The following is a 27,547-nucleotide window of genomic DNA, read 5'->3' as shown; positions in this document are numbered from 1 at the left end:
TCAAAAGCTAGGATGGGGTGTGAAGAAGCTCATACTTCAAGAAATAGTCAGCAAAAGAAGTACAACTCTATTTCAAAACATGTCCAAAAATAAGTTCTGAAGCATAGAATTTCAGTCTGGTAAATTTAATTGATCTTCAACCTCCATCAGCTGGGTTAGGAAACTAATTTCTAGTCGGCATCTCTCACGATACGGAATCCTCCGCAAGCCTTCGCCCAGCCTAGCCAGGAACCCGTCCACTGCATCTGTTTGTGGTACTTTTTCTTGCAATGCAGATACTAGTGCAGATCGCAATTCGACGTTATTGTCAGCTGTGGTCTTTCGCCCTAAAATTCAAATCAGTTAACAAGTCATCGGTGTATCGGATGCAGGGACTTTGAAATTTGATTCTTTGCAATATACCTAGTAATTTTGACCCGAGATTTTATAAAATTAGTAGAAATATAGAAAAAAAGACAGCTGATCCAAAGTTTTTATGTTAGATGTACTTACTTTTTGCTCCTGGTGTTGGAGTCCTTGAGGGTGGTGGTGGTGACCTCATTGAATTATTCACTACATCGAATGGGTCAACAGACGAAGATGTCGATCCCCCTGACGAAGTAGCAGGAGAAACATACGAAATGTTGCAGTTAGGCGGAACACTAGAACATCCACTATCATTTGAGGTGGCGGCTGCGGTTGAAGATGGCTCAATATTACTCACAGTTCTAGGAAATAAAACATCAATTTGATCATACAGTACAGACACGATTTTGTTGGCAATTCTGATCATTAATGAAATCAAAATGTACGTACGGAATGCTTGGTAGCGAGTCGCATAAAAAACTCATTTGCTCATAGAACCGGAAACATTGTTTTCCTTTGTTCAAAATGTCAGCAGCAGACCCACTTGGCTTGTACTTCATAAGTTTATTTCTCGATTTGGTGAAACAATCCCTTAAATATTGCCATCGCTTCTTGATCGCCTCAGTTGTCATTGTTCCTGTGATAACATTCAATACAGTCATTGATGTAAATTTCGTCTCTCTCCTGTTCTGACTCAATGGATGTTTTATAAAAGAGTCGAGACTCCTCTGTCAGAAATAGTTCTGTGACCAGAGCCTACAGCCCCTACTTATAATTATGCAGCTACGAAAAACTGATGTTTTGTCACATTGATAATAATTTCTAAAAAAAAAACCTCCAAGCGCTTGGCCAACTTCTAGCCACAGTGCATCCTTTTTAAGTTTTGTTCGCTTCTTGATGGGCAGCTTGATATTATAAAGTGCAGGTCTCATGAATACGGCTTGTATCAAAATTTCATCTCTTCCTTCAATTTGGGAGGTCTCGTCGGTAGTTATTTGCGTATTTGTTGAGATAGTATCCACCCTCGGGACTGCAAAAATGTGCAAATACCAATAGATGTTCATAGAAATGACGATGTTGCATGACGATACTTAAGTAAACCAACTTACTATAAGTTACAACAAAATTGTCATCAACGTGGAGCAGGTCATTTTCTTCAGTGAAGTGCATGAAGCACTTGTGCTGAATAATATTGTTACAACCCCCTATCAGCCATCCGCAATATCCACACTTGACGGGCTGTCAATCACAACAGTAGCATAAATTCCTGATTGAAGGTCAGTAGAATTGACAAACAAGACATAATGTTTCGGTGCCCAATATACTTATTATATTGGTTAAGCTATTCTGATAAGTTATAATATTATATTACCGTAGTTTTTGTATGATAACTTACGGGATCGATGGACTGGTTCATTGTGTACTTCTTGCATGCGATGCCGTATTTTTTATTATTACAAATTTATTTTATTCTTGAGTTTGCTTTGTTGTTTAAGGTTAGTTTACTTGTTTTATTCTGAGCAATCGACTTGTTGCGTAAAATTTTACGAATGCCCGCAATGTACACGGAACAAAATGACCGGAACGTCGCTGATTGGCCCTTGGAAAAACCCTAGATTGCGGATCGGTTGACCGGAATAACTCCGCAACGAATACGGAGTCCATGGGACAGCGGCCTTAGAGACCTTAAGCGCGCATATAGATCCAAACGAACCTTGGACAAAACTCAGGCGGACATTGGCCTATGCGTGATGGAACGAAACAAAACAGATCAAACAATTTCTAGGATTAATCGGATACTACCGCAGATTTATTCCTGATTTCGCCAAAATCGCTAAGCCAATAAATGACCCACTTAAGGAGAATACAGCATTCCTTTGGACATCCGAGCATCAGGCAGCATTCGAACTGTTGCGCGACACCATCTGTGCCGAACCGATTTTACAGTACCCGGACTTCGAAAAACCTTCCGTCATAACAACGGACGCATCGAATCACGCGATAGGCGCGGTACTGAGTCAGGGCAAGATAGGCGAGGACCTTCCCATAGCACATGCATCGCGAACACTTCAAAAGGCCGAAACGAATTATTCTACAACGGACGAAGAATAATTAGCTATCATTCTCGCAGAAAAGCATTTTAGGCCATACGTATACGGTTGCAATTTCACATTGGTAACGGACCATAAACCACTCATTTGGATTGATAGCGTAACAGACCGAACATCTCGAATCTCACGTTAGAGGCTGACGCTAGACGAATATTCATACGACATCGTGTATAGAAAGGGCAGGGCTAACTCTAACGCCGACGCGCTCTCGAGAAACCCACCACCTAATGCGATTTAAATTCTTCCAATTCACACCAAGAGACCGAGACCAGAAACGGAAACATCAGTATCAGAATCACGAAAAAGTGCTCAAGGAGCGCATCGGTTCCATACTTCACCACGCGAATCCTCCGACGAATCTGCAAACCCCGCTCCCCGTAAACGACTGATACAAGAACCTCAGTCGACGGATCATAGCTATAATACAACCAGTGAACTGTCCTCGGATGACAACACGGATATTTCTATGACACCACGAATGAACAAACAACCGGCCACGACCTGTTATGATTCACGGCTCGTTTACCGAAAATATTAGAATCTATCTGTCGATAATATCGTGGAAACTACGACCGATGTTGTTATTTTGGTCAGGAAAATGACATGGTGAATTGAATAGGATAAGATGATCTCCGTCGATGACAAAATAAACACTTGCCATAGACGCATTCGAAATGAGTGTTGTAAGAAAAAGAAAATGAACGAGACGCATCAAGTATGATTACATGCTCACTTCTAACTGCTAAAACCTTCAGACTGCCAACGCGTTTCGTTTATCGTTAAATCATCGTTGAATGACTGTATCAGTTTTGTGCGGTGAACACGCCGTGGATAATGACAGATCGTAGCCGATCGATGTGATCCCCCCACCACTGCTGTGTCGCTGCTGTCAATTCGACCAGGGATATTTTGCGCTAACCTGAATCAAATCGCGCAATGTTTACAAGTTCCTCTTATGAACACGGTTTGTGTACGAGGTGCTATCTTTGACGGTTGGCAAGTATTGCGACCGGTCAAAGATTGTTCAGGGTTATTATCTTACAATTAACCTTCAAAGCTTACTATTAAATAACACTTTCTACCAAGAGTACCACTGCGACCAGTTGTAACGTGCGACTTTGGGCGCGTCAACAATTATAAAGGGTTCGCCCCTTGCTGGAAAGGTCTGAAGTGATAAAAGTTCGATGATTGGTGTCCTCGTGATTACTTATTTCAATAATACGTAAGAAGCCCTTTTTGATGAAGAGGATTGTTGTTGCTCAGCCGGTTTATAAGAAATTTTAGTATATATTTTTATTTTAACTCATTTACAATTATTATTGATGCATACAAAATATATAACTAGTTATGAAGTTTTAGATTTGCAAAATAAATAAATTTAATACTTAATTCCTAGCTAATAACGTCACATAACATACACTCACATTCACACACGTCAAATAAAATCGGTTAACCGTCTTGAATGTCCATGAAATTTAAAAAAGGGCCGTTATTTCGTTACTTGCATTAGAAATATATATATATGCCTTCGTTCGAGTCAATGATAAAATATATGTATATAGACACGTAAAATTAGTCTAAGTCAAAAATTAAAAAGAAATCAAAAACGTTTCGGACATACAGGGTGAATCCTTCAACTCTGTCAACCTGTCAGGGGTATGTTGGGGCTGCTCAGACAAGCATTTTGAGGTAACACACTTATGGTCGGAAACTCCTCCTAACGGCTGTGGAGGGCTTTGGAGTTTTGTTTTTTAAATTTTGAAAAAAATTTTTTTTTGTTATTAATTTTTTCTTTATGGTACCCAGTTTCCCTAGCGTGACGATTAACTGCAGAGAAAACTTGCCTGTGGGGAAAAGGTCGGTTTGGGAACCGTTCACGATACCAGCGTTGCGCAGCGAGTGAATTCGAATCATTGGCGCGGTACGCATAATGCACATCTGTTAGCTCGACCCAAGTAAGGCGGTTCATAATTACTCGTGTTACGTCCCACGGGACTCCTAAATTCAAAATTTCTAATATCCCCTAGGTTTTAACTAAACAAAGGTCCCAGAGATGACCATTCGAACCTGAGATCTTGCAGATGTGGAATCTGGAGAGTCGGTCGTAAAACCCTAGAATAGTCTAAACAAATCCCTGGTCCGCACGCACATTTTCAGGCCAAGACCCTTTTCTTCATATTGTAAACCACTCCGAGTTCGAAATATTCCATTAGCTTCATATATTGCTTCAATTATTAAGAACCAATTTTTAACATTTACCAATGAACAATTTTAAACCGTCTCCGCGTTAATAAAACATTATCACACACTCGTTACACTTGTTAAATTGAAGAATTCAGTCAAATTTCAATCTTATAATATAAAATCCGTAAAAAACATGATAGAACCTTCGTTCAAAAACAGAAATCAATGATTCAAATTCACTAAGAATTTTCCATTCCGGAGTTGGTAAAAATCCAGTTTGTTCATTAAATAATAGTAAACTTTCAAAAACCGAACAATTTCCCGAGGATAGTAATAAAACTCAAGTGTTTGTACCCCAGAAAACTACCCCAGCATAACCAGGCCCAAGTGGGAGAAAAACTCAACCAATGGGATATTTTACACATTTTGAACAAAATAGATAAACACACACGATTGGAAGAACCCCCAAAAGAAAATTCCAACCAATTGTAGGAATTTACAAAACACCGCCCTCAAAATCCTGGTATAAAAACTGGAACTCAACTAAAAAAGTTCAGAATAGACAGAATAATTCAGCCCAGTTACACAGTTCATAGTTCACAGTTCAGTTACACAGTTCAGTTCAGTTACATAGTTCAGTTATAGTCACACAGTTCCAGTCTCAGTACCAGTCTCAGTTCCAGTCTCAGTAATACAGTTGCAGTCACAGACTAAAAAGTATCAGACAAAACTCACTCACTTAACTCATCCACCAAAAACTTAACTTCAGTCCAGTTTTCTAAAAGTTGAATCGGAAGTCCACCAGTGCAGTTCGCACCATCTTCTCCAATTCCAAATCAATTCGAGCAAGGTGTTATTCTCATACATTCTCCACTCTTTCCAAAATTCTTACTTCCCCAATTCATTCCACTCCCGATTCTAACTTGAGTTTTTTTTTTATCAACTGTTAGTTAGTATTTTTATGTTATAAATTTTGTATTTTATATTTTATTCGGGAAATATAACCACGTATTCATTCAAAATTCACCCTTGTTTCCAATAATTAATTCTTCAATTTTACCAATTTCAAATTTATTCAAAAGGAAAAGTCTGTGTCAAAACGAACTCGCTTTAACCGGCTGATGTTCGTTTTCCTCTAGATTTTCCTTATGAATCAGGCGGCTATTGAGAAACTCGCTTAACCCGGCTGTAGTTATCTCAAGAACCAAGTGATTCTTACGAGTAAATTCGATTTTTATATAAAATTCCAGTAGAGTTTAAACCTAATTTTCCCGATTATAAGCAAATCAATAAATCAGATCCGAGGAGACAAGCATATAAAACCAAATCCCTCTTCGAGTAAAACATCATCCTCAAATTTCCCGTGTTATTATTAACCACCGCTATTTCCAAGTTTGCACTGGTCTCGAGTCCCAGGTGAAAAGTGCTAGCACTTGGACCCAAAAAATCGAGACACACACTCTCCTGTTCACGTAAGATCCATCCCAAACAAAACTAAACCGATCGGACGTAACACTCGACTTGTCATTGTACCGACGAGATACTAAGAAGTACGTTTTTTAGCGCAGAACAAACCATTACGTTCGAATTCGAGCGAAAGTAGGAGCAACCCCTGGGTACCAGAAAAAAAAAATAAATGAATAAATAAATTTTTAAAAAATCTTCAAAGCCCTCCACAGCCGTTAGGAGGAGTTTCCGACCATAAGTTTGTTACCTCAAAATGCTTGTCTGAGCAGCCCCAACATACCCCTGACGGGTTGACAGAGTTGAAGGATTCACCCTGTATAATAAATAAATAACGTATATAGGTAAAATTGTATAAATAAAATCGGTGATTAACGACACATGGACATTTAGGATAAATTAAACACTACGATTACAGATAATATATATAAATAGATAAAAAGATCGGGAGTATATTAGAAGGACGTCAGTTGTATAATAAAATGAGAGAGAGAGGGTTGGAGTTGCGCGACTTATCTTTGGTTTGTGACGTAAAAATGCTGGCTACTTCTCTGTGGGTGCTGTTCTTGGATGATTTCTTCCGCTCAAGTTGCTAATGATTCTTTACGGTTTTATTGGATTTTCGTTTGGGAGGCTCCATATGTCAATTTGTGTTATTACTTCCAATCTTCAAATATGTGTCCTCATTCTGGCACGTCCAACTCCAACGATGTCCCACAGAGAAGAGAGCGATTTCGCTTTTCGAATCTAGGATTAGCATAGATAATCCTTTCTTATTTCTATTCCTTTTCTTTTCCTCTTCTCTTTCTCTCTTTCTCCTTCTCTCTCTCTCTCTCTCTCTCTCTCTCTCTCTCTTTCTCTTTCTACATAAATATCGTTACAGGTTGATAGTGGAGAGTCTGAATTTTAAAGGAATAGCGAGAAGGAGACAGGCTCGGAATTAGGTGGAGTTTTTAGCTGAGTTTGTATGCCGTTGCTGCTAGCAACAGTCTGCAGAGTGATTTAATGGAGGAATAGGAAAAGAGGATGTAGAGGTTCGGGTTGATCGTGGTATAGTTCAATTGTAAGAGGAGAAAAAGCAGAAGAAAAGACGAAGAAGAGGAGGCGTTAGACGTAACAATGATATCTGATTGGAAAATTGGGAAAAAATTTTTTTCCAACGGATTATTGTTGATTCGAGTATCCAGAGAGTGTGTGAATTTCTTCATTTTTTGATTTTCATATTTCATGCGTAAAACTGATTCTCGTAGTTTAAGTTGCAGAATCGGTCGGCGCGCGCAGTACGCACTACACCCGTTTTTAGCGCTTTTTTCGACTCCACATTGAAATTAGAGATAATAGCGGTGAAGTTCTGGGAGGCGGGACCTTTTCGTAGCAAATTTTCGCTCTTGCAGGATCTTTTTTCTGATTTTTGATATCTGCAATGGTTTTTGAGATATTCGCAAACAACTAAAACCCTTTTTTTTCCCAAATTGTTGACAACTGTTGCGATTTGTTGGTTTACTGCTTAAAATTTTTCGAAAAGTTTCTAGGTGTCATTACGAATTGGATGGCACCTGGATCATGATTTTCAGAGAAGGTAAACAAAAAATCGAAAAAATGGTATATGTTGACTAGACTAATGGGTTATCTATGACGATAGAACATTACTTCTCTCAAATTAATTGTAAATAACCGAACGCATTCCGACCGATCACATCAATGTCTACGACCTGGTAATTCTCTGGTACTTCTCCGTGGACAACCGTCAGGGTCCCAACCTTCAGGAAAGAGTCTTCTGCTGTGAAAGAGCTAACCATCTGGTCGCAAAATATTGCACTGAAAACTGCTGACCGCTGGACGGGGAATAACGTAAAACATGTTCGAAATGAGAAGATTCGTCAGAGCGACGTAAATGTTGTCAATGACGGAAATTGTGAGAATTATGAGATGATCAAATAATGTCAATATTAAAAATAATGTGATATTCAGATATGATACAAGTTTGAAAATGACAACAATTTTGAGAATCATCAAACTGGTGAAAATGACATAAATTCTTGAAATGTCGTGGATACTGTTACGAGCAGACGTGGATCTGTGAGCTACGTCTGCGAGAATTTTCTTTTCGCTGAGCCCTTCCGAGCGGTGAGAAAGGTCCAGCACTGGGGTTAGTTGCTTGAATAAAATGCTACTGCATACCATTGATTATAACCGAGAATAAGATTTGGCCCGGATAATTCATGGGTGTCTTTATTGTCATGGAAGAATGACCGCTCAAAAAAAACCGTGATTAATTACAAGACTCACGTCCAGTAATTATTATAGTTGTTTCCTGAGTCCTAGTTTCGCGTGAAAGGAACTTCACAGTTGAGTCTAGTGGGTTAGTCTGGAAAGATCTGAGTAAAAATCAAGCTAGATTGTGATCCGGGGGACTACGACCGTAGGGAGTAAGACCGTGACTTTGTAAGCCTACCGCCAGAGGAATCGCAAAGCCGCGTAGGAACCGTCTTCGCCCCGTTCTGTTTTGGAAGATGGTGTCCAGTAACGCTACAGAAGAGACAGGCTAGGTCAGCTGTTTCCGCGGTGTCAGCGATCCACGAAAGGTCCGATCGTCACAATAGTGAGAATGATGAGAAAGAGGAAAAGCTAATTGAAGTGAAAATAATGGTGGTAACGAATGGTCAAAAATTTTGAAAATTATGAAAATAGTGAGAATGACGATGATGTTACAAACAACGAGGATAAAACGACTAATCCAAATAGTAACACGTTCGAAAACCATAAAAATGCCGTAATTCTGAAAACTCGAACATAGTAAAAATTATAAAAAGTTCGAAAATTTTGGAAATAAGAAGAATGATCACAATGTTGGAGATGATATTAATGTTGGAAATGATGTTATCGTTAGAAATGATGAGGTTGAGAATGATGAAATCAGTCAAAAGGTCAGAAATGGCCAAAATGATAAAAATGGTGAAAAGGTGGAAAATGGTAAAAATCATGGAGAGGTCGAAAATGTTGGAAATGAAAGAAATCGTGACAATGACAAGATTATTGCGAAATACGGTAATGAAAAGAACGACGAAAATGTGGTGAATGACGAAAATGATAAAAATGCTGAAATGATAAGAATGATGGAAATGTCGAGAATGATTAGTTTGTCGGAAACATTCAAAATCGTTGGAATGACGGAAATAGTGATAATGTCTCAAATGGTGAAAATGAAGGAAATGGTGAAGAAGTCAAGAGTATTCGGAACGTGAGATAGTGGAAATGATATGAAGGTGCATAATGATGGAATCGAAGTGAATCATTAGGATGCTGCGAATGTTGGAAATGTTGTCATATCGAAAATGGTCGAAACGACGAATACGGCGGAAATGACGGAAATCGTAAAAATAAGGAAAATAAAAAACAGTCAGAAATGTTGACGATGACGAAAATAGTAATAACAAAAAAATAGCGAGAATGAAGAAAATGTTGAAAACCATGATGATGATGAGGACCATGCAAATATTGACAGTAGAAAAAATAATGAAAATGACGAAAATGGTTGGAACGACGAAGATAGTAAAAATTGTTAAAATCACGAAAATGTTGCAAATGTTGAATACTTTGAAGACCTAGAAAACGACAAGAATAATGGAAATGACGAAAATGGTCAAGATAACGAGTATAGTGAAGGTTATGAGAATGTCAAAAATTCCGAAATTATTTATAATAATGAAAATGTTCACAAAGGCGAGAATGTCAAAAATGTCAAGAACGTCAAAAATGTCAAAAGAGACTAGAATGGCAAAATTTACGATAATTTGAAAATGTTAAAAAAATCGGAAACGTTGAAAATAATAGAAATGTTCAAAATTGTTACGTCCGGACCATGGTCCGAACGTCTCGCCCAACCATTCTCACCAATTCCCAATCCATACCAATTATTACCACCAATTCTACCGGATGCAACCCGATATCCTTTTTCCTGCCTGACTATTCCAATTACCATCGGTCATTGCTCGAGCTTGCATCAGCATGACATGCAATGACTTCCCGATTTGCACCCTGTCAGCTTCACGTGCACTTCCACTTCACCTACCCCCTCTTTTGATAAACCGAGTTTACCTTATTCCCAATCTTCATATCTAAATTACTTTTGAACTCAGAACCAAATAGTACGGTTTTCCAGGACATAGTTCCTTAGTCAAACACCAAAATTCTGGATCGGTCACTCTACAAATATTTATTAAACACAACTGTCAGCCTCACCGAGCCTGGTCAATAATAATCATTACTTTTTGAGACTTAACTACGTCTGATTACATCTGTAAGCCCCCACGAGCTTGGTAAATAAATATACTTCGTAACATAATCATTTACAAACTCTCAATCACCTTCATCACTTTGAATCCTTTCCTGCAGTTGCATTTATTTGCATAAAACGAGAACAAACCTGGATCATAACGCCGGTGAACCTTTTACCGACGTAACAAACTGGTGGCAGCGGTGTACTCCTCGTTTCTGTGGGAAAAATCGAACCTTATCAATCAAATTAACGAACATTTTTTTTTAAACACATCAATTTTCTAACGAATTGGTGACAGCGGTGATCTTCTCGTTTTTGTGGAAATCATCAAATCTGATTTTAAAACACACCAATTTCGTAACAGTTGGTGGTAGTCGTGAGTTGCGATTGTTATCTGTGGAAATTGACGCTGCACAAGCTTTTTACCGGTAGCAATACCTGCAAGCCGTCATAGATAGCACCTCGTACATACGAACAGCTAGTTTCGTGATAACGGAAACCCCGTTAATGAAAGTATCGTGTAAGTTGAAGTGAACAACAATTGTGACATAAATCACTTATCCAAATCGCGAGAAAGTGACGAAAATTTCCTCAATCCGCCGAAGAGCGACGTATTAAATCATATCCGCGAAAAACGCGGAAAATTTCTTTAATCCGCCACAGTGCGACGTATTAAATAATATCCGCGGAACCGCGACGAAAATTTCCTCAATCCGCCATAGAGCGACGTATGAAAGCAATCCGCGACAAAGCGACGGAAAATCTCGAAATGCGCAACAACGGACAATTATTACCAGTAGCAGAGAGAACCTACAATTCCGTCAGCAGCCGGACACCGGAGAAACACTGACAACACATTATAGAGCCCAGCTGATCCGACAACTGCGACTAGGTCATCGCAACACTATGCAGCACATCTACACATCTCAGAAAATGCAAATCCCTTGCATTTTTATCATTGTAGCTGCACTCCTGTAAGTCGTTCGAATCATCCATCCAACAATAAGTGTTCTACAGCTATAAAATAGATCTAAAATTAGCAAATCAAAATGAACCAGCAGAAAGATGATAGTTTCTCTTTCATGTCGATCCAACACGCATCGGCCGTACTTCCGAAATTCAACGGAAAAAATATGTCGTACGGGGAATTCGTGACCAGAGTAAATAAAATTCAAAATTTGATAAACCCGCGAGATCACTCTCAATTCGCGTTCTAAGTGCAGCTCAAATTAGAGGGCAGAGCAGCTAGGCGCATGAAGCCAGAGTCGGTTACCCTTGCCGATACACTTAGAGACCTTAAGCGCGAATATAGATCCAAAAGAACCTTGGATGGAATTCAGGCGGACATTGGCCTATGCGTGATAGAACGGAACGAAACAGTCATTGAGTATTGTGATAGGGTCACTGAATAAATCAGAGAAGCTGAGGAGGTAGCTGAAGCTACTATTCCAAACGAAGCTGTTAGGTATGCATTAGACCAGGTTAGACTTTTGGCTACGCGTTCTTCGATCAAAGGATTGCCAGACGATAGAGAAAGTAGAGTCGCCGCGGAAAAACCAACTACATAAGCGAAAGCAATGAATAACGCCATGGCAATACAAAGAGTAGAAGCCAACAGAACCAAATTCCACACCCTCAGAACATCCACAGAGAACAGCCGAAGAGACATTAGTAATAGACGCGAAAACTCAGTCCGGTGCGCATACTGCGGACACCGAGGTCACATAGTCAGGGAATGCAGGACGAAGCAACGAGACGCAGAAAGAAATAGACAAGAAAATTACACGCGTACGGGTCAAACTTACGGTAATTATCAAGCGAGACCGCGAGGAACGATGATTACCTGCACGTATTGCAAACGCAAAGGACACGCATTCCAGGAATGTCGAACGCGGATGCGCGAAAATCACCAGTACCACCAAAATCTGCGAGATCATTATCAAGGACGCGGGAATAATAACTACAGGGCACCCGAACCACCAGGTCACGCAAGAGCAACACGTGATTATCAAGGAGCGAACAATCGGTACAACGACAGACAGTTCAATTATCAAAAGGCAAATAATCGGTACAACGACAGACAGTGCAACTATCAAAGAGAAAACAATCAAAGCAGAAATGTACCAGGCGAACAAAACAGTCCACATGCCCAACACCGCGTTAATTACACACAAAGAGATTCTTATGAACGCGATGACCCTCGCGATGATGACAATGAACACCGCGAAGCAAACTTCAGCAACGACTCGAGAAGCAGTCATTTAAACGAGAACCGGGACGATCGAGTGGACGCGTCGATATCCCAAGATCAAGACCAGCGTCCTACGCCAGTAGCAGCAACGTATTACAAGCAAAAGAATCGCCAGAATTGACAGCTCCTCACATAATAATACAATCACCGCAAACAGTCCAAAGATAGACAACCCTCATAACAGACACAGGCGCCGACCTCAATTCAATAAAAATCGGGTGCATAGACCGACGCACACTGTTGCCGCCAACCGACATATCTCTGGAATAACGGGTACACATTTAGAAACAATGGGCAGCATTGACCTCGAATTCGCTAACAGGCGACACGAATTTCATTTGGTGCATAATTCATTTCCAATCAAGGGAGACGGGATCCTTAGTGCATATTTTTTTCAAACAAAAAATGCAACGATTTGTTTCAAAAATAATATCTTGCATACTCGTTATACCGGCACCATACCGCATCATTGAAATCACACACACACGCGCGAACTCACACAAGTTTTCACGAATCAGCAAAATCACGCTCCTACAGTACATACATATAGGCGCCCCGGAATTCGTCAATCCTGAGACACCGCTCTTGGTAGACACAGGTGCTGACGTAAACATTATCAAACTCCACGCACTTAGCTTGGACGCGCTATGCACAGCTAAAGATATAACTACGCTAACGGGCATAACACAGGGACTAATGTAAACCATTGGATCGCTAAAAGTTCAAATCGGTAACAAGCTCCACAAATTCCTCATAGTCGAAAACTCATTTCCAATGAGAAAAGAAGGAATCATTGGCATTGAATTTTCGGAACAACAAAATGCGACAATATCTTTTGAAAACGATTGCATAATTACGGACGACTGCAAACCTCTGAAAATAATGAACAACAAAACAATAACCATACTACCGCGTACCGAGCAGATCATTCGCTTAAAGGTAGCCAATCCATCGGTAAAATCAGGGATCATCGACGAAATCAAGTTAGGAAAAAATATCTATTTAAGAAAAGCATTAGTCAGCAATAATAGCGGCTTTACATATGCATGCGCCATGAATTCGAACGAAACACCGGTGGGAGTAAAACAGCCAACGGTAACTCTAGAAAAAGTTTACACCATCACACACAGACCTGGAGCTGATATGAAACTACGACCACTACCCAACAACTCACACGGAACTCTCGCAATAATAAGGCAAAAACCCAGGGAACAACGTGGACTCAACAGACACCCAAATCATGATTCAAATCGTTTAAAAGTTTTAAAGGAATATTTGAGGTTGGTCCACCTTAATGACGAGGAAAAACAATCAATTACCGAACTCGCAATCGAATACAATCACTTATTTTTCTCACCTGGTGATCAATGAGGCCACACCCATCTGGTCAGTCACACGATCCCCACAACGGACGAAATTCCCATAAACACCAAACAATACAGACATCCCAACTCACAAAAGGATGAAATAAATAAACAAGTTACAAAATTGCTAGAACAAGACGTCATCAGACACTCAACGTCTCCGTTTAATTCTCCTGTGTGGATTGTTCCTAAAAAGGCAGACGCTAGTGGAAATGAAAAGTGGCGTATGGTAATAGATTTCAGAAAGCTTAATGACAAAGCAGTAGGCGACGCATACCCCTTGCCAAATATTACTGATATCTTGGACCAGCTAGGCTCAGCAAAATACTTTTCGACATTCGACCTAGCCTCCGGATTTCATCAAATCCCAATGCATGCGGACCACGCCGCAAAAATAGCTTTTTCAACTCCCCACGGTCACTATGAATATAAAAAAATGCCATTCGGTCTTAAAAATGCACCGTCGACATTCCAACGTCTAATGGACCAAGTACTTTCGGGACTTCAAGGTAACGAGGTTTTCGTATATTTGGATGACATAGTCATTTACGCGAAGTCACTAAAAGAACACGTGATTGAATTCAGAAAACTTATGACCAGATTAGCTGACGCAGGTTTAACGTTGCAACCGGACAAATGCGAATTCTTACGAACAGAAGTAGCATACTTAGGATACATCATCACACGCGACGGAGTCAAACCAAATCCGGATGAAATAGCAGCCATAAAAGAATATCCACCACCTAAAAATCCAAAGCAGATCAAACAATTCCTAGGACTGATCGGATATTACCGCAGATTCATCCCTAATTTCGCCAAAATCGCTAAACCGATAAATAATTCAATACTAAAACTAGGATGCGGGTTCGACAAATTACAGTGGTACAGAGTCAAGCAGATGATTCAGCAGATCAAGCAGATGATTCAAGGATTTGGATTAAAAATCACGGTTTGCAATTCCGAAAACAATGAGCAATCAATTCAGTACACAGAATCGGAAAGCCCTCCTACATCAAACGCGGCCATAGCAAACTCAACAAGACCCACATTCAAATCAACCGAAAGTCGTGGAGCAATCTTTTTGAAACCTAAAACTCCACCACCCCGTCGTCCATCTCGCCGTCCACCACCTCGAAATCCTTCTCCGACTCCTCCGGTACCCCCACCACTCTCAGCAGACGTGCAGATGACAGCTGACGATGACATCTCGGCCAACGAAATGAGCATAGGTAGTACACACGACCATGAACTACCTGATCCACTGGAGCAATATGAAGCAAATAGTGATAACGTACGCAGTTACAAAAACTTCATGCAAACAATAGCGACCATTATTCCGCCTGAAAACGTAGCAGTATTCAATGACGAACTATTGATGCTGAAGGATAATTACGCGCACTTTATAGCGGCAGATAGCAACTGGACGAAAGAACTAGACCAGCAATTAATAAACAAAGGCTACATAAACAAGGAAAAATCCGCGAACCAAAGACCACGCAAGCTCGAAATATTCACAACACGCGCAAAATTAAAACACATCTTCACCATAGTAGTAAAATCACGAGAATCTGATGCAAACAGATCACACGACGTATTTTATGCTTTGGTTAACTTATCGGCCCTATTACGAAAACTCAGAATAAAATCTCTGGCCATCCCTGTCACAGGAACGGGACTAGAACATTTTCGAGAAGCAGTAATTATGAAAATGATGTACTAGGTATTTGGCACGATTGACACACAAATTACTCTATGCCTCAACACCACGTCGGTACCCGACGTAGGCTTACGATCGGATATAATCAAAGAATACCACAATTCTCCATTTCGAGGTCATCAGGGCGTCTCAAAAACATATAATCGCATTAGGCAAAACTACTTCTGGCCACACATGAAATCGGAAATTCAACAACACATCAGAGCATGTGACAGCTGTCAAAGGAAAAAATTAGTTAGAGTCAAGACAAAACTCCCTATGGTCGTTACCGACACACCAGCCATTGCTTTTGATAAAGTAGCCCTAAACGTCGCACGACCACTCCCTATCACTAAACTAGATAACCAATACTTGTTAACAATTCAGTGCAATCTGACAAAATTTCTCGACGCGATCCCGCTACCAGACGCAACCGCCCAGTCAATAGAAATAGCATTCGCCAGAGAATATATCACGCGATACGGAACACCCGGAACTATAACGACAGATCAGGAAAGAAATTTCATGAGCACGGTAATGAAACAAATTTGCAGGTCATTCAAAGTTAAACAAATTCATACAACTCCCTACCGCCTGCAATCTCACGGATTACTAGAACGCAGTCACTCAGTTCAGACAGAGCATCTTAACACGTTGGCTGTCGCGCAAATTTTACGTGACTTGCCCGAGGCGCCAACATGTATTTTTCATTATGTGATGCATGTTATGTGGAAATTTTATATACAATGGATAAAGTAAATTGTACTAACATGTTTCATGCACTTTTCGTGGTGGGGGTCACCGGTGACCCCCAAGGCGCTGAAGACCGTTTTTGCGATTTTCAGTTGTTCCAAACTGTTACGCTTCTGTTTCTAAGCAGTTACTGTCGTTTTTTAGTCTAGTTCAGTGCTTCCGACAAGTAGGTAAGTTAATACATTTGTTATACTCTGTCACTTTGTATAAGTTTTTACATTCATTAAATTTTTTAATTAGCCCTTATGAATATGGGTTCAACTGAAGATTATGAGTCAAGCTCATCATCCGACAATGCAGTTTTACGAAGACCATACGAACGAAATCGATTACTATCAGGTAGCGTGGAAAGTTCATCAAGTAGTTTATCAGATATGACAAGAGCTTCCGCACTACGCCGGCGCCGAATTGAGTCGGACAGTGACTCTGAAATTGAAGAAGACAATAACAATGAAGATGGCATACAAGAGGAGTTTGATACGAATTGGTGTGTTCCTGTGGGTAATCAAGCCGGAATCACATTTTCAAATTCGACCGGAATTAATATGTGCCAAACGGAGATTTTTGATTGTACAGAACCACATAGTTTTTATTTTCTTTTTGTCACGGATGAAATATTCGAAATGATCGCAAATCAAACGAACATCTATGCATCGCGAAGAGGATGCGAACAGCAATCTTATCGTTTAGATCAATGGTATTAAACAAATTCTGACGAAATAAGACGTTTCTTTGGACTCATCATGTGGATGGGATTGGTGCAATTACCGAAAATTGATTTCTATTGGAGTAAAGATGAAGGATTTAATCTGCCGTTCGCACGTAAAGTCATTTCAAGGAATAGATTCGAAATACTCTTGCGATTTCTTCATTTTAATAATAATGAAGAATGTAATTCTAGTGATAGATTATATGAAATTGTTCCTATTATTAATTATCTAAACATTAATTTTGAAAAATATTATAATCCCGACGAAATACTGTGCGTGGACGAATCATTCGTGCCATTTCGGGGCCGTATAATATTTCGTCAATACATGAAACAAAAGCGGCATAGATATGGCGTAAAAGTTTTTGAATTATGTAGTGGGCCGGGTTACACTCATTCATTCCAAATCTATAAGGGCAAAGATGAAAATGCTGAGCGAACATCTAGAAATGAATCATCTGAGGTTGTGCTATCTCTTTGTAAAGAGTTTTTGGGCAAAGGCTATACGATTTGTACAGACAATTATTACACAAGTGTAGAATTGGCAGAGAAATCAACTTCAATGCAGACGCATTCAGTGGGTACGCTGCGCAAAAGTCGACGAGGCAATCCAAAGGAAGTAGTGTCCCAAAAATTGAAACGTGGACAAGTCATCGCGCGAGAAAATGAAAAAGGTGTAACTGTCTTAAAGTGGAAAGATGAAAGAGATGTACTGATGCTATCTATGAAATATTCTGCTGAAATGATAAGTGTACCAAAAAGATCTTGCTCATATGAAAAACCAAAAATGATAGTAGACTATAATGTAGGGAAATCTTCTGTTGATTTGTCTGACCAAATGGCTGCTTATAGTTCGCCACTTCGAAAAACTATAAAGTGGTATCGAAAATTGGCCATAGAGCTTTGACTCAATACTTGCGTTGTAAATTAACTGGTGTTATACAAACAAGTAACTCAGAAAAATATTTCAATCACCGATTTTAGAATGAAGTTAGTTATGTATTTAGTAAAATGTTCTGATGATAAAGATTGCACTTCACCAAGCAATTATGTACAGAAAAAACGTCGTCATGAACTTAAAAAAAAATCGGGAAGTATGCGCAGTATAAGGCGGTTTTGCAAATTATGTGATGAAAAAACTTCAATCAACTGGGAAGAACGAGAGCCAAAAACACCACTCAAAAAGTGGCGAAATATTGTGCCGATTGTTCTGGTTGACCATTCCTTTGCCTACCGTGTTTTAATGTAACTCATCGTTACGCGAACAAATAATATCTATATTTTCTTTGCATTGATAGAATTATTTTCACATGTTTTGTACGGCATTAATTTCTTCGAAGCATTACAGAAACAATGGTATTATTTAGAAATTTGTAAGTATCAATGTTCACCCTAATTACGTATTTCAACTATTGGTCGCGCCGCCGGTCACCGGTGGCCCCCACGGCCCTGTAGCCCAGTCGAGTGTCGGTCACCGGTGACCCCCACGGCTGCCAACGTGTTAAACATTACACCGACGCAGGAAAAGACTGGGATGAATATGTCAGATTCGCGATATTCAGTTACAACACCACCAAACACGGAGGCATAAACTTTACTCCGCACCGTTTAATTTTGGGGAAAGAAGCACAATTACCGACCAGTTCAACACCATCCCCAGCGACTGCATTGATATACGACACATTCTCCATCGATTTAATGGAAAATATCACTACTGCATGCAACCTCGCCGCACAGAATCTGAACAAAGCCAAACAGAAGTCGAAGATCTTGCACGATAGACACCTGAATACACAACATTTCGAAGCAGGACAACGCGTATTTCTATTAAACGAAGCTCGTACGAAACTAGACGATCACTATAAGGGTCCATACATCATTAAGCGGATAATTAAGGACACAAACGCAGAAATATAGCTAACACCACGCAAAACAAAAGTAGTCCACATTAATGAACTAAAACACGCACACACGAACTCAGATTCGCCTCACGAAAATCTCTAAGTAGCATGAATACAGGTTACACACCACCGTACGTACGCGGAATCTTGGACTCATTCTATTACCCTGATCAGTAATCTGGCAATCAATTGGAAAATAGCGCGGAGCCGTAAAAAAACATAGCTGTGTAAACACCTGTAAGTTAGGCCTATAGGAAATTAACATAGCATAGGAAGATCAAACATTGTCAACACATTTGTAATAAAAAGCACCATTATTCGAGTAGAAAGCTAACCGTAAAAGTGAGAGTATTTTCAAAATTATATCAAACAATACACTAATATTAGGAACATTGTATTTACCGTAAGATAGCATTACGCTATACGAATAATTATAAACTACAAGATAAGCTATCATTGAGAAAAATTGTATTCTCTCTTCGATTTGAACAATTATTACGGATAGGCGTAATCAGACACTCCTTCATTCCACTTTTCTATCCTTTGCGTACAGAACCATACTACCGCTTCACGACGGTATGCTTCTTCTAACGGGGGGGGGGGGTGTTACGTCCGGACCATGGTCCAAACGTCTCGCCTAACCATTCTTACCAATTCCCAATACATATCAAGTATTACCACTAATTTCACCGGATGCAACCCGATATCCTTTTTCCTCCCTGACTATTCCAATTGCCATCGGTCATTGCTCGAGCTTGCGTCAGCATGACATGCAAGTACAATGACTTCCCGATTTGCACCCTGTCAGCTACACGTGCACTCTCACTCCACCTACCCCCTTTTTCAATAAATCGAGTTTACCTTATTCTTAATCTTTGTATCAAAATTACTTCTGAACTTGAAACCAAACAGTACGGTTTTCCAAGACATAGTTCCTCAGTCACACACCAAAATCCTGGATCGGTCACTCTACAAATATTCATCAAACACACCTGAAAGGCGGAAGTCCGTAGCTGTCGGAGTAATCTCCGTGTCCTGAATTGCGGTGTAAAAGGCGACCCAGTGGGTACCTGGCTGCGTGTGGTCATTGGTATTGGCAACGATCGCAGCCGGGTGGGTGCACTGTAGAGGAATCTCATCAACGGCGTAAACACCCAGAGTTCTAGTCGCTATCGGCTATATCAGCGCCAGTATCTCTCGGCTGTTCATCGGTGATATCCAATCGGTTCAATATCTGTACGATACGACTCTCTTCGCCAGCTCGTTTTCAGAGCACAAAATGTTCAAGTTGATCCTTACGGTTCAGAGCGCACGCCAATTTTTCGTGACGTTGGTGGCAGGCGTGAAACGTGCAATACACAATAGACGGCGGCAATTGCCTGAATGCCGGGGTCTCGTCATCGTCCTCGAGATTAGTAGGTTCTCGTCCTATGATCCGCTGCAACGACTCCTTCTTCACCGCATCGCGCACATAGATCAAACTCGCCACACGAGCCACACTTTGCAGTTTTTCCCTCAGCTGTCTCTCCAAAATTTCTCTGTCAAACCATTCGATACCGTGCACCCTACTCGTTGTGTAATTATCCGAACGGCCTGTTTCTGCGGAGAGTTGATGAAATCCGCTAGGCGACAATAACAGCCAGTGCCCTACTTGTCCTCCGTTTACAAACAGCACGGCTGCCTCTTTCACGATAAACTTATCGGAACTATCGTAGAGCCCTTGAACGTCAATCACGTACTCCGTATTGTCACTCATTGAAGTCTGAAGGCGATATACCGGTACGCGGGCGAGCGCCCGAAGTCTTTGCACCGTCTTGCGTGGGGGGTGCAGCGTCAGCATATCGCTTGTCTTAATCCTCTCCGTCTTGCAAACGAGCATTTGTTTTGTCGTCTTCTTTGCCGGTGTCGGACTCTCAGCCGCCAAAATCCGTGATAACTTGACGATTCGAATCAATTTCCAAAATATTGTCGAATTCTGCGTTCACGACGCAGTTTATCGTCTCCTCGAGCGCCTCTTCGAAACGTACTTTCATTCGAACGCTGCCGTTTTTGACCAAATTTCAATGCGTGTTGCTGTTCGCCGATAAATCGGGTGTGAGATCGGACGCGGTTAGACAATAAACGAAAAAGTAGTTCGCCAGGCTTATTCCGTTTCTCTCGTTTAGAAAATGAATGACAATTCCGAAAAACAACGTTTAGTACGCGTCCACGTATAATTTCGATTCCGTGAAGTCCGGTTGCAGGGGTTCTGACGGTATTTGCTGGCCATCGACGTACAGAGGAAGAAAGTTGGTTTAAAAATGTCGAAAATTGAACGGGTTGCGCGTACGGTCACCGTTGGAGGCCTTATTATCAACAAATCCGATAATTATTCTCTTCGGCAGCTGGCCGAGGAACACGTTGTCCAACGTTACTCCGTGCAGCCCACCATAAATCGTCATTGCCTTGACTCGACCCTGGTGAGCGGATACTCGGCCGTCTCTTTCGCCAGAGCTCTGGCGTGCGCCAACGACATGCCGGGGTCCATCGTGACTCGTCAAACGAGCAGAGTATCCTCTAGAATGTTCATCGTTTGAGCGTTGGTGGTTTCCATGATGCAGAAGGAATCCCGCGATCTCACCAGACGCAATCGCAACTCTACGACGTTGAGAAAGAATTTCTCCTGATTGAACACGTCGCAATAAAGGTGTCCCAATGAATCATCGCTGGAGCCGTTTCTGAAAAATCGTTCGCGCTTTGCGGAACCCTTATAATCAGCACCAAGTTCGTCCATTCTGCCGGCGGTATCACCGTACCACAACGTGATCGTGAGATGCGAATTTTTGGCCGTATTGTTGTAATCGACCAGAGTCTTTATGAATGCTTTGTACGCATACGCGTTGTTGGCCGGAAAGACGGGTTTTTGATTAAAGGGAACGTCCACTTGACTAAACAACGAGTGCGAGGGTTGTTCACAAGAACTGTGATCGCTGCCCCTGTCGGGGTTGGACCGTTCGAACTCACCAGCTCCACCCTATCCAGAGGAAATATACTGACTCGCAGACTGAGCATCGTGTGCGACAGGTCGAAGTACTCGTCGCTCAGCCCCGGAACCATGGATTTGATCGCTGAGTCGTCGGTAAGAGACGACACCGGCTTGTAATGGGCCCACTGCCTACCCTCTATCGTCGTTTGCGTAAGCGGTAGAGTGAACAAGTCGAGCTTCGATTTCGAACACTCGCGCGAATGAGCCTGTAGGTAGGTCATTTCGGATTATTGCATACCGAATATGTCAGCCACGGTTCGTTTCTTATAGCACCCGTTATTCTTCTCCTTTTTTTTATTCGTTCTGGTCGTTTTCACTGTTCTGTTTTTTTTTCTTGGGGATACGTTTTTCCTGCCAGCTGCTTAGCGTTTTCCGGTCAAACAGGTGCGACGGTCCGTCAGAAACTGATCGTTCGGTACACCGCGACCTACCTTATACCCGCTTCCCGTCATCAGAGTTCGAAGTTTTTTCTCAGCTTTGCGTCGTAGATTGTGTCCCGATTCGGCAAATCGTTGTTTCACCGACTCTTTGAACGGTGCGTCCCAACCCGGGTCCGAAATTATATTTGCTCCTGTTCGTAGCGTCTCCTCACCGATCGTTCGGGCTCCGCTCGTGAGTAGGGGGAAAACGCTTTAGAACAGCCCCTCCAGGATACCGTGACCTCTCTGATACGGTGACTCCGCGTGAAGCCGAGCTATCCCCCCGCCGACTTGGATCTCGTGATGCTGCACATAGTGACTCATAGCCACCCGTATTCGTGTATTTTCCTGAAGTGCAGCGTCACCGTCAACGTCCCGTGGGTGAATGGCAACGGCCTTCCCAGCTGATCTCTTATATCGATATCGATCGTGCAAGAGTTCGAGTTCAGTAAGGGCAGATAATGCGGCAGGGACAACTTTTTGGTTTCCGAACTCCCGTGGCAAAGATCTTTGCTGTTGATCTGAACTATGCGTAACAGAGGGGCGTAGACGCCTCCTACGATTTGTCGCAGTAGACGAACATGTGCGCAGGCATACCAGCCACTACGTTGTAAGGGTGATCCACCTCCAAAGTCTTGACTATGTTGTTCGCGTTACTTTGGTGAAACCGAGCTGTTGATAGAGACCAAGGGAAAACGACAAGTAGTGGCCGGTGGTTCACTCGTAGATGCGAGTAACGGCGATGCGATCCTTCGCGATACCGGCGTAACAAAATTTGAAATGTTTCGCCAGAAGCAAGACGCCGCTCAGAGCTCGCACGATCTGTCCGATGCCGGTGTAAACGCCTGGCTGTATGCGTAGCACGTGGGCGGTGACGCGATTGTCTTTGGACTTTGGTATATCGTCGAAAAGATCCGCCGGCTTCGGTGAGATGTGCTGATGCAATTTTACGGTGTTCGCCCCACCGGCCACCGTTTGAAGAGTCGTTGGATATTGAACCTCCACAAGAGCAACCTTCCATTCGCCGGTTCGCTCTATCTGTCACGGCAATTGCGTAGTGTATTTTGTCGTGGTGTTGTCTTCAAAGTATCGCATCCGAACGTAAGTCTGTAGCGGCAGATGAAACTGATCCTTGTTCATGTTCGGTGTTTAGACAGGCTCTCCGCCGAAATCCAGCTATCAAATTTCGAGGAATACCTACGTCAACTGACAAACAGTTTCTCACTGGCCCCTTTACCACGCGTCCGTATAATTATATCCACAAAAAAATAACTATTCTTTTTGACGCGCTGCAGCTCCGCGTCGTAGAACAGGCCGTCGATCGTCTTGCTGGATGAATCCTGCAGCGCGTGAGCTACGGAGCTGCGTTCGTAGACCCGTGCGATTTCGAACACTTCGTCCGTCCAATTGACTACGTAACCTTACCGAAATACTCTCTTGGCCCTGCTGATTTGCACTTGATCGCCTATGCGAAATCGCGCGTACCCCGACGACTCCGACACTTTACCGCCTCGTGTATTTTCTATGACAGCGCGAGCTGTCGCGGCATTTTCCAGCGTCACCTCAGAGGAGGTCATTTTCATGGTCAAGTGTACGGTGCGGTTGTTAGGCTCGACCAGCTGCGGCAAAAAGTCCACGTATCGTCGAGTGTTCGCGTAGGTGAAATATCGCCATATTCGTTCCTTCAGAGTGCAGTTGAAGCGCTCCGCCACGCTTGCTTTCACGTTGGGTTTCCGGGTGACGCGATGCCGCGCGTTACGACTGGCGAGCATCTTTTGAAATTAGGCGCCTACGAATTTCTTTCCCTTGTCGGTCTGCAGATGCATCGGTCGTCGCTTGGTCGATTTTAGCAAATCCTCGAAAACCTCCGCGACTGTAGCTGCAGTCTTGTCCTTCAACGCTCCCACCCACGCGAACTTGCTCAACACATCCACGACAACACGAAGGTTGTCGTAGCCGTCCGTGTACTGTTTCGGCGATCTCAGGTCGGCGAGATCGGCTTTCCACAAATCGTCAACATTTCGTACACTGTAGTGAGCTCGGGAAATCTCCTTCGTATCGTTTCGTGCAGCGTGTACGCGTCCTGAAAGGCTAACCAATAGTCGACGGCTGCCAGACATATTCTCTCTCCTCTCATGGCTTGCTTCAATCCGCGTGTACTCCCGTATCCCGCGGGGTTGGACGGGTCGTACCACAGCTTCTTTAGAAGATCATCGTCAGCGCAGAGTGCACCAGCGACTTTTTCCCGTTTGAACGGGTCTTGCCTTTTTTCGCGGAGTACGAAAGACGTCGTCATCGTCGTCGCCGTCGTCGAAGTCGTCGTCGTCCGAATCACCGTAGTCGCCTTCGGCCGGATCGCAGCTATTACCATCACTCCTCTACGCTGTGCTCTTTTTACGATGCGCTGTTAAAGTCGCAGGCCGTCGATAAGGTTCTGCCGGTGAAACGTGCGTCCTCAAAAATATCGGATTTCCGAAGAACTCTTGCGAAGTATTAACAGCTTTGAGGAGTCGGGCGAAACGATGGCGTACCGGTGCTTGCGCGGATTTTCTTTCTCGCACAACGTCGTTTATCAAGTCGATTATATTCGTGTCCCGTACCTGATTACCGTCGACAGCCACTGTCCCGTGACTGTCCCACTCAATCATCCCTACGGCTGTCAGATAGTCCAACAGCAGTTTGGCTCTGCGTCGAAACTTCAGTGGTTTGCTGATCAAGATGTCGTGTACGGGTACGGCTCTGCAGCCGACCGGAGCGTTGTCGCTACCGCTTTTATCGACTTCGTCCACGCTTCCTTACAGACAGGTCTCGTATACTGAGTTGTAGCGTTTTTCTCGTTTCTCCGGCGAAATACGAATATCGATTTAACACCTGACTGTACAATCGCGATTTCTCGCGATCGAATTTTCCCTTTCATGCAAAAATATCGTTCATCTCGCGGTCTCATCTGCTCACGGTGTTCGCGGTGTTTGTTTTTTGCGTTCGTGTTCCAGTTTCCGTCTCTTTCGTTTCATCTTCTCCGTTACGTTGCCGTTGCAACCGTTCCACCGTTTCCTGGGGAACAAGAACAATTCTTTTCGCTTGCTCCATGCCTGCCTCGCGTTGCGATTCCATCCTTCACCCCCGAACAAAGTGGACACCAACCTGCCCATGATGGGCGTCAGTAATCAGCGGTAAGAAGCACCCGTGTTGGACCAGCAATTTTTTCTTACTTCTCCAACTGCCGCGGTTACTGGCCAGTCGACGTAAGATTCTTCGATATCTTCCCAGCCGTGATTTCTGACGACCACTGAGTTTGACGTTACCCTTCAGAGTGTTTAGGGCGCACTCGCAGATATTTCTCACGAGATTGTCGTCGGCAGCGCGCAGTAGCGCCAAGCGTTAAAGACCACTCGATTTGCAAAGGGCGTGTCACACCGCGGTGTTGGATGAACTGAACCGCCCTGGTTAAGCTGTTCGCGGTGACATGGGAGGTGAAATACTAGAGCACCCCGCGGCCCGTTTCGCTTTATATCTTTCTGCGGTACGCAAACGTAGCGATTTTTATCCTTGGGAAATAGATTTGTGCGAAATCAGCAGTTTTCGGGCGTCGATCGCTCCGGATCGAGTGATAAATATCCGTGGGACTGATTCGTTGCGTCGCTGCAGGCTTCTGACGTACGAAGCCTGGATCCTCGGGGTAAACTTGGCGTGTGAAGTATTGTATCTGCGCCCGGTCACAGGGGTTTTGAAAAAATATTATATATTCCGCGTTCAGCGAAATATTCCGCTGACCGCGACCTTGATGGAAGAGATTCGACGTGATGAGAAACATGCCGAAATTTTTGTGAAAACACCCTTCGGTAAAGAGATCGCCGACCGCGCCGTTGGATGATTCGCGCATCAAATCGTCGAGAATCAGCCACTCTGGAAGTTTTGCGTCATCGAAGTCATAGTCACCCTGCTGGGGTAATTTCACGCGATACTTAATAACCGGCAAACGGTCGGACGTCACCGTTCCGTCGTACAGCGGTTGCCATTTTGCGTGATACTAGATGATTCGCGCGAATTTTGCGTCGCCAATGTATCACAGAACCGTCTTGAAAAAATTGGATTTTCCACAGCCGGATGGTCCGGCGACGATGGCGGAAAGAGGATGCTTCCAACGCGTGCCCATGGTGAGTACTCCGAACTCCGAGTCATCTGCGATTTATTATATACAGTTATCGATCGTTTCGTTGAAGAATGATTACCGCGGCGGGAGGGCCGTCCGCGTTATCGAGCTGATCGAGCGCGCGCGTGGCCGCTATTTCGGGGTGCCAGCCTGGACAGATCAGCTTGCAAGCGTGGTACGGCTTATCAGCTGATTCCATACGAGGGGGGCCCGCGAATAAGCTAACGGCGGCGGTCCACACGGCGTGTCTTATCAGCTTGTTTACACGACAGCTAGTCGCCCTGCCGGTATTGCATACTAACCTGGTATTGCGATCGGTTACCGCATCGTACTGTCGCACGGCTTCTTTGGAGATGCACATGTACGTGTGTGTGCGTGTTTCGCACGTGCCGTGCGAGAGTACACATTGAGAGTGAGAGCAACGGCAAGGCGAATTGCTTATTTTCTTCGTTAGCGTTAACGTGCTAAAATACTTTGCGTGCCGCGTAGAATCATTTATGTCGCCTTGTAGCCGAAGGGTAGCGTGTCGTAGCTGTTTGGACAGAGCCGACGCTTCGATTGAACCGGGCAACAGGTTTTGAAGATCGTGCGCGTTACCACGTGATGCAGGTTGGTCGCTCCACCGTCATAGAATCGTGGGCGTCGATCACCATGTTTCGGACAGATTGAAAATTGATCTTCAGACCTGTCTGATAGTTCAAAGTAACGCCTTCGACCTTACACACCTCAACCTCATCCTGATCGCCCGGGCGTTTCACTACAAAGGCGTAAAATTTCGGAACCCCGAGACAATCGATCGTATATAGCTACCGGCGCCGTAAGCAACCAATTTGTCCGTCAAGTCGCCCAGAAAATTCGCTGTCGGCGGTTTGTATTCGTCGCGGATGTTCTCG

General features: G+C 42.9%; 1 protein-coding gene across 2 annotated transcripts; it reads right to left on the bottom strand.

Annotated features, from left to right (window-relative positions):
- Positions 1–44: 44 nt before the first annotated feature.
- On the bottom strand, positions 45–3,318 carry LOC112694861. 2 transcript variants are annotated; one of them, XM_048656575.1, is made up of 7 exons: positions 2,201–3,317; positions 1,742–2,087; positions 1,455–1,584; positions 1,181–1,375; positions 796–982; positions 493–707; positions 45–326 (listed from the first exon to the last, which is right to left on the bottom strand). In XM_048656575.1, the coding sequence occupies exons 2-7, from the start codon at positions 1,760–1,762 to the stop codon at positions 112–114; spliced, it is 963 nt and encodes a 320-aa protein (XP_048512532.1). In that variant the 5' UTR covers positions 1,763–2,087; positions 2,201–3,317; the 3' UTR covers positions 45–111. The 2 variants fall into 2 exon arrangements, with proteins under 2 accessions (XP_048512532.1, XP_048512533.1); XM_048656576.1 differs by having other exon boundaries at positions 1,455–1,612; positions 1,742–3,318.
- Positions 3,319–27,547: the final 24,229 nt, after the last annotated feature.

This window comes from Athalia rosae, chromosome 6 (genome assembly GCF_917208135.1).
Source record: "Athalia rosae chromosome 6, iyAthRosa1.1, whole genome shotgun sequence".
NCBI classification, from domain to species: domain Eukaryota; kingdom Metazoa; phylum Arthropoda; class Insecta; order Hymenoptera; family Athaliidae; genus Athalia; species Athalia rosae.
Note: the sequence above shows the minus strand (reverse complement) of the source record. Positions and strands in the feature narration are given on the sequence as shown.